Genomic DNA, 8,481 nt, shown 5'->3' with positions numbered 1-8,481 from the left:
TAGGGAAATTTATAAGTTACATTCTACAAGACAGAGGGCACATCTACATGTACAATTAATGCGTATTGCTCTGGAGTTTATTGCTCCTGCACATACTGTTTGAACGTGGACCCAGGACTGCTACTCATTGAGCCAGGTTGGAGCAGCTCTAGCTGGCAAGAACTCAGGAGGTCATCTTATCAGTCCAGAGCTGCTCCCCCCTGGCTCAATGTGCTGTGGAGGGGCTGGCTGGGACACAAGGATGCTTCAGTATAGGACTAGCTGGCAGAAAGTCCATGCACTGAAGCATCTTTGTGCCCCAGCCAGTCGTATCAGCACCTACATGTTCTTTGCTGCAGAGTAAAAAACTCTGCCATAGTACTAACCTATGGCAGAGTTAATTACTTTACTCCATCCTAATAGCACTTTGTGTGTAGATGCTGAGATGTTTACTGTATAGCTAATTAGGCAACTGCAGTAAAATCTTGTGTAGACATGCCTAGACACATTGAGAAAGACACAGGTATTTAAGAACCAGTTCAATGGAAAATAGAAGGGACAGAATTTGAAAAACAGGATTCTATCTATCACTGACAGTGACTGCTATAGTTAATACTGGGCACATCTACACATGTATTTGATCTGAGATCAGCTTACTTGTGAATAAACTACATGTGAGTGAATGTTCCTGGACAGGTGTCTGCACATGCAGGGATATTGGAGAAGATTTGCTACTCCTAGCAACAAACTGGTCCCACTTACTGCTGCCCAGCAACAGGCCCCTGCCACCACCAGGGGGAACTTGAGGCTCCCCCTGGGTGCTAGCCCAGAGGCTGGCAGGGAGCACTGGGCCAGGAGAGAGCTTTCTGCTGGCCAGGGCTGGGACATTGTCCCTGCCCCAGGAGGGCTGCCTACTGCTGGGGTGGGGACAATGTTCCCCCTGCCCCAGTAGCAGGAAGCTCCCAGCCATGGCTCCCTGATCAGGACAGGGGACTTGGAAAGAGCTGCAGGGGAGGAGCAGATCCCAGCCCCGTGCCCCACCTGCCAGTGGAGCAACTAGCTGGGTGGGGATTCCCTGCCCAGTGGAGGGCTTGCTACTCTCTGCCCCACCGGTGAATGGAGGAGGAGGCTGGGGCCTGTCCCACCCTGCAGCTCTTTCCAAGCCCCATGCTTTAATCACCCGACTGGGGTGCACAGGTGGGACCTGCCCCTGACCAGGACAGCTCCCAGCCTCTGCTCCATGATGGCAGGGCAGGGGCTAGGGAGCTTGCTCTCCACTTAACTCTACGAGCATGGAGCTTGGTGGGGAGCAGGTTCCATGGCAGGTCCATGGCTTGGTGGGGAGCAGATTCCTTAGTGGGGAGCTTGCTTCCAGTGGCAGCTCCATGGTTGCGGGTCCGATTCTGGGAGATCCTTTTCTCCCAGCCTGAGCTCCATGGTCGCAGGGCTGGGGCTGGGACATAAGGATTTCTCAGCGCCGGCCCCATGCCCATTGGGCTGCTGCTGAGAGATAAGGATCTCCTAGCCGCCTGCTCCCTGATTGATCTTGGAGCGGGGGACTTGGAGCTTCCATGTGCCAGGGCAGGAGGATATAATCCCCACCTGGGCTCCGATGGCGGAGCCCACCCCAGCAGCAGGCAGCACCCAGTGGCAGGGAGCTATCTCCTACCTACTAGTGGCCAGCTGAGCAGGACTAGATTTGCTCCTGGTCAAGCATCTACACATTAGGTACTTATGAGTAAAATTTGCTACTTGCATTTGCAGGTAGCAAATTTACTCACAATTAGTGAGGTTTACTGTGCAGTGAGCATATGCACGTACACACGCATTTGCTTACTGCACAGTAAACTACACTACTTCAAAGTAAAGCGCCTTGTGTAGACCTGCCTGCTCAGTTCTAACATGTTTTATCACCACAGTTCAGCTGCTTAACTTCCTTAAATTAATCTCTGAATAAACTTTTTCATGCTCACTCCAGGCTGAATATTAAGAAGTATTATAAATTATGAACAAAATTTTTTTTTAAAGTGATGACTGTATGAAAACAATACATTTTCAAATCCCATTAAAAATATTAAAAAATAAAACTAGGCACTTCAACCCTGACTTGATTTTTAGCTCTCCCCAAAAGAATTAATAGTAAAATAGGACTTTGTTTGTTCTCACAAAAAACAAACAAACAAAAACACACGAAAAAAACCCCAACCCAAAAACCCCACAGTCAAGAGTTGAGGTGGAAGGAAAAAGTCAGAATTGAAATGTCAGTTTTCTGCTTTTTTCAATGTGGCCGGATCCAGACTTTGAGATGAGGCCCTTCTCAAATATTTACTTAACACACCTATTTTTCTTTATGTGAATTAGAAAAATATTTCTATTCTATGTTTTAGGGCACCCTATCAAGTGTAGAGGATACCAACACACATAGAGGCACTCTATAATTGTGGCACATAATTAACAGCTTGAGGCCTAAAAGTAGCTTGTTCAAGAAGACTTACTTGCTTTATCAGGCGAGTTACAAATATCATCCGCTAGTCTTTTTTTAATGGTCTTTAAGTCACTGAAATCATCAACTGTGTATTTTCTGCCTGACGTGCCAACTATCCGATTAAGCTGCGCACGACCTTTTCCCATTCCTACAGCATATATCTCAATGCCTTTCCTCCTCAGGTTTTTTGCTTCTCTAGAAACTCTATCACGTGATCGTCCACCAGTAAATACCAGTAAAACTTGCTGGATATTTTCATTTATTCTGCTGCCTTTTCCTGGCCTGAAGTAGCGCTGCACTCTCTCAAGTGCAGAACCGATATATCTTCGACGTCCTTTCATTTGTTGAATGCCTTCAATTTTTTCTTTTAGTTCTTCGTTTGGAAAAACATTCAGGCTGAACTCTTCTTGGAATCTGTTACCATACTGGGCGATGCCAATTTGGACATTGTGAGTAACATCGAATGCAGTGAGTATATTTATCAAGAAGTCCTTTGTAGCCACGAAGTCTTTTTCAGCGACACCTTTAGAACCATCCATCAAGAAAACAATGTCTACTGGATTTTCACATTCTGCAGAAGATAGAGGAAAATTAAGTTATTACTTAAAGATGCCCATTTTTGCTCCTATTAACTTCCATGCAGGGTCAGGCCTGCAGGTGCAGGGTGCCCAAAGCTGAGAGACAAAAACCAAGTTTAAAACAAAAGCCAATTTTAAATAAATAAAGACAAAATAATCCAAGCACAGAAGGGGCTACAGGTACTAGATCATGAATTTGCTTTGATGATTTTGTACGTCTCATTGGTCAATTTCTAATATGTTGTTATATAAAAGGGAATTTGAATTATTTTTTTCTCTCCTCTTACTACAAATTGTTTCTAGATTCCTGTCCAGCTATCTTATCACCTAAACTGTACGAGCCTAAACTCTCTGCATGTTCAATACTTGTAGATCACTGTAGGTTGAAAGTGAGCTGCCAGGAGAAAGAATACAAGAAAATGAACAAATTAAATTAAAAAAAATAAATAAATTAACAAATTTTAATTTTGGGCATGCGAGCCCAAAAGCTTGCAGAAAAAGATCTTTTTTTTTGGCGATTTCTTAGTTGGTCTAATAAAAGGTATCATCTCTGAGCCAAGAGTTCTAGAGATTTGTATTTCTTTTTGTCTCAGACCAGCACAGCTAATGAATAGATCCCTGAAACATGAAAGATGCTGAATTTTAGCTGATTTTGGATTTAAACTTTATTGCTGAACAGCAAGAAAGATTTCTACACCTCCCTGCCTGTCTGCCTTCTGACACCACCAGGGAAGGAATCCTGCCTGATCTGCACAACAAAGAGCAGCTCACAAAGACAATCTCATTAACCTAGAGGATCAGACTTCCATCTTCAGCTTCCTCTTTGCAAAAATGAAGTTTAATTCCTACTTATGGGGACTTTTTACTATCTTTAATTTCCCAGAGCCTGAGCCTGAAAACTTGCAGAAAAAGATAATTTTTTTGCGATTTCTTAGTTGGTCTAATAAAAGGTATCATCTCTGAGCCAAGAGTTCTACAGTTTTTCATTTACTTTTTGTCTCAGACCAACACAGCTACCAAATACATCCCTAAGAAAATTAACATGCATTTTGGGAATTGTAGATGTCTAAACTAAAACCAGCTTTCAAAACAAGGAGGAGCAGAGGTGGTATATAGTTTTAAAAATTCAAATCTGAGCGACTTTGTCATTTATTCTATCTAACTAATAGGTCTATAATTTATTTAAAATGTTAAACAGGTCTTACAATATCAGCTGTCACAGGAAAGGGTGAGATGGAGCTGGACAGATATGCAAGGTAGCTGGATTCTACCCATTGTGTGTGTATGACCTAAGATAACTTAAGATACACATGGTCTAGTACCCAACACTAACAACTGTGGTGGCTGTGCCTTGATTCATGGCACACAGATCACTCAGCTTCTACAGTCAAGCAATTTTTGCACTCATTCCTGTTTATTGTAGGCACAGTGCAAAGCCTGTGGCTATGGCTAGTCAGAAATACTGGTTGAATAATATAACCAAGAGATTATTGGGTATGGGACTATATTCCTTACTACTTAAAAATATTTTCTGACAACTTCTGGGGAACAGTGAGGAAATTTGTAAGGTTTAGAAATTTTGAAATGGTATCTCAGATGAATAATTATTTGTAAATTGATACTATATTGATTGATACTATGTCAATCAATATAGTGAATTGATACTATATTGTTATACTGATATATACTATTCATCATCTATCATTCTCCTGTTAAATACTTTCATTGATTCACATTGATACTTTCATTAAAAGTTAAATACTTTCATCTATCATTCCTGTTAAATACTTTCCATGATTGGATAATCATGGAACTGAACATGTGACACATGAGTCCAGTCACACAACAACAATAAAAAGTCTTAGTGAGCAATTCATGAACAATTTAAACTTTGAAGTGCATTCATGTAAGATATTCAGGAATAGGGGATAGATTCACAAACAGTAAATGGACCTGCTCAATGTATTTGCAATACATAATTAAAACATCTATACAGGATAGTAAACCAGAATATTCATATAAAGTAAAACATTCTAATATGAAAGGGCTTTTGAGAAGGTAAGAAATGCAAGTGTAATTCTCCACTATCTTGTTTTTTTCTGTAATTACAACTGTAACATGCAACTATAACGTGTAAAAGACGTGAAATGAGTGTAAAGCAGGTGTAACATCACTACAGTGGAATTCCCCACTAACAGAAGTAAGCATTATACAGTCATATTACAGTCATTCTGCAGACATGTCAATAACCAAACATGGTACAAGGGAATGAAGACCTATGGTTGTGATGTTTCCTATCATGTTTCCCATGATATTTACTGAAATGGACCAAAACCAATGTTTGTTTGCATGCTGCTCAAATCTTCTGGTGAACTACAAGTGTCCCAGATGCTCCAGCTGCCCAGTAAAATGTGCATTCTTAGCCATAGCTTCCAGCATTCACGGGTCTTCAGCAGACTTGGGGAAATTTTACAGAACCAACCATCTTTCTAATGAAACATGTTGGCCATAAGGAATCAGAATTTTTTTTATAAAACTTTTGTTTAATATTTCTAGAAGAAAATTTGTGACCAGCTTTACTTTGGATGACTCTGGGTAATTGCCCAATCAATTATGGCAGGAGTACATGTGTTTAAACAGCTCAAGACAGGAAGTTTGTCCCAACATACATTTCCACTACTTTAATTCCCATAGCTCCCTATCATGTATTAATTACCATTTCCAACAACCCTGGTCTGTTTGTGCTTAGCTATTTCCTGAGCACAGATCATGAATTAGTATAAAATCACATAGTTATATAAACATTTGTTCCCAAATGCCTTAATGTGTAATCAAACAACTGTTTTTAATAAGTAGCAACATTAAAACATTGATGCAGCTATCTATAAGTAAAAAGTTATCATATTAAAGAATCAACTGTTCTAATTTTACCTTCAAGAAAGTTTTGAACCTGAACTAGATCAGTAATAATCCATATAATTTATCAAAGATTCAAATAAAGAAACAAAGAAACATCCCATGTTCCTAAAGGACAACTTAAAAAAAAAAAGAATTTTACACCCAGCTAGCTGTAGTGGTACTTACTTGGTTGTGAAACCTGGCATATATCATCTGTTACATTCATGGAGAGGTTTTTGAGTCCCTCAAATTTATCAACATAGAACCATTTGTCTTCTGCTCCTGCCATCATCAATAGTTCCTCACGGTTTGCTCTTTGTATTCCAACTGCATAGATAAGAATTCCTTTGTCTCTTAGCCTTTTGGCTGTGTCCTTAAGTTTGTCTTTATCATGTGATTCACCATCGGTGATCACTATAAGAACCTGTGGAACTCTCTTTTTTATGCGGCTGCCATGTCTCTCAGTGAATAGAGTTTCTGAATGGCTAAGTGCTGCAGCAGTGTAAGTATCTAACCCAATTGATTTGTCTGCCTGGATGGCCTCAACAATCTCAGATTTTGTACTAAATTTATTAAGGTGGAAAAACGTTTCTGGTGTGGTAGAATATTTTACAGCTCCAAACTGAACTCTGTCTGGGCCAACATCAGATTTGTTCACCAAGGTGATCATGAAGTCTTTCATAGTCTGGTATTCTGAGTCACTTATGCTTCCAGAACCATCAATCACAAACACAACATCTAGATGTTCTATCCTTTTGCAGCCTGTAAAGGAACAAAAAAGAACACATTAGTATTGCATACCATTAGATGAAAGCAAAACGTTCAACCACACGACTTGGTGTGATCAATAATCTTTCTGGATCTATGGAACCAACTTTCCACGGAGGGTCAATGTTAAAGGCTGACCCAAACTTAAACAGCTCATCCCGCTAGCATGGTTAAGGCACAACAATGTTTATGTCCAACATAAGGCATGTGATGCAATTAGCATATCCAGTCACATTTGACTCCATAGTCATAGTGAGCACAAATCCATCTGTGGTTGGGTTGACTCTAAGCGGGCCTCAGGATACATCTGGAGCAAGGGTCAGACTTAAGTCTCTTATTGCCTTATTCAATGGTTCCCAAACATAGAAATAAGACATAGAAAATAAAACATATAGAATGTTGTCAGCCATTTGCTACTAGAGATGAGCCAAAGTTCACTGTTATTTGCACCTGTGTAACCCACCTTGAAATGGAAGGAGTTCCATATACATAACTGATAATTCTCAGAAAAAAATATCCTAAAATCTGGGTACTTTAGACCAGCTACTGAACCTTTATTATGTTCTTTTTTTTTTGGCAACATGGACATGCACTGAATCCAAGAATTCTTCGCTGTCAGCCAAGGTCTCACAATCATACTCATACTAATCTACACAATCATACTCATGGGAAGACCCAGGCAAAGTTTGAGCCGGGCAAAGTTAAAGGAAAAATAACTATATATCTAAATTTACTTCCTGTAAATTGTGAAGTTTATTTTTGTATTTGATTCTGCTGTATGTCCAATCAACTCTGTCTTTCAGGTTCTATTAAATTAGAAAAATGTGCAATGCTTAGATAAAAGCATCTAAAAGGGAAAGGTTTGCACAGATGGGTATCATGTTGCCATTACGGAGCTAACTGTGCAAAGAGCTGTGCTTAGCTTCAATATGAACTACATGTTTCATAGACTGGATCAGTCAAGTTAGGTTGAGTGCTTTGGCAGTCAGTAAAAATGTTGTTCCTTTTCTCTGTACAGAGCATTTCTTCTAAAAAAAATTACACTGCTCATTTAGTTCAAAATAACCCATTCCCAACTGTTCTATTAAAATTAAAAAGTTATCATGGAACTATGTATTTTTGTTATAGGGCCGCGTCTACAGGAGATGCTTACTGCACAATAGCCTAAAAGCACTGTGCAGTAGCGTATCATAGCATGGACAGTGCTAATATGCTACTGCGCAATATTATTAGGCTACTGTTCAGCAGCGTCACTAAAAAGTCATTCACTGCCCAATAATACATCTACTTAGTACTTAATTAAGCAAAGTACTAAATTAAATGCACAGTAACTAATGTGCATTAATGAATGTGTAGATGCGGCCCGAGTGTACACAAATCAATCTTTTATAGCATATTAACTGGGAAAAATTTCACCTTAATGTTGTAGTAGTAAGGGTTAACTCCCTTACTAAAAAGTGATGTCATCCACAGGAAGGGGTCAGTCAACCATTTTGGGTGAAAGGTTAGTTGCTACAATAAAGGTTTAATGAGAACACAGTGTCTTTCTGCTTCTTCCTAAAATCCAGAATAACACAAGTGTGTCCCCATATTGAGGAAATATCAGGTTTCGTTGAATCAATCCTAAAACCGCTTATCACCCACAGAGCAAGTTTTGTACAAGACACTACAGATTTGCTACGGAAACTTAAAAACATAGACCACCTTCCCAGCAACACACTCCTAGCCACCATGGACATTACCAGCCTATATACCAACATCCCACACCAGGAT

At 39.9% G+C, this 8,481-nt stretch overlaps 1 protein-coding gene across 1 annotated transcript in view; it reads right to left on the bottom strand.

The window, feature by feature from the left end:
• The window catches only part of LOC102376909 (collagen alpha-6(VI) chain), a 78,648-nt gene that overhangs the window by 50,740 nt on the left and 19,427 nt on the right, over positions 1 to 8,481 (bottom strand). Inside the window, exons 6-7 of the mRNA XM_025192543.1 lie at positions 6,127 to 6,702; positions 2,475 to 3,035 (exon numbers count right to left, since the gene is read on the bottom strand). Coding sequence (XP_025048328.1) covers positions 2,475 to 3,035; positions 6,127 to 6,702 — 1,137 coding nt within the window. The remainder of the gene's footprint in view (positions 1 to 2,474; positions 3,036 to 6,126; positions 6,703 to 8,481) is intronic.

Source organism: Alligator sinensis, unplaced genomic scaffold, assembly GCF_000455745.1.
Source record: "Alligator sinensis unplaced genomic scaffold, ASM45574v1 scaffold1159_1, whole genome shotgun sequence".
In the NCBI taxonomy this organism is placed as follows: domain Eukaryota; kingdom Metazoa; phylum Chordata; order Crocodylia; family Alligatoridae; genus Alligator; species Alligator sinensis.
Note: the sequence above shows the minus strand (reverse complement) of the source record. Positions and strands in the feature narration are given on the sequence as shown.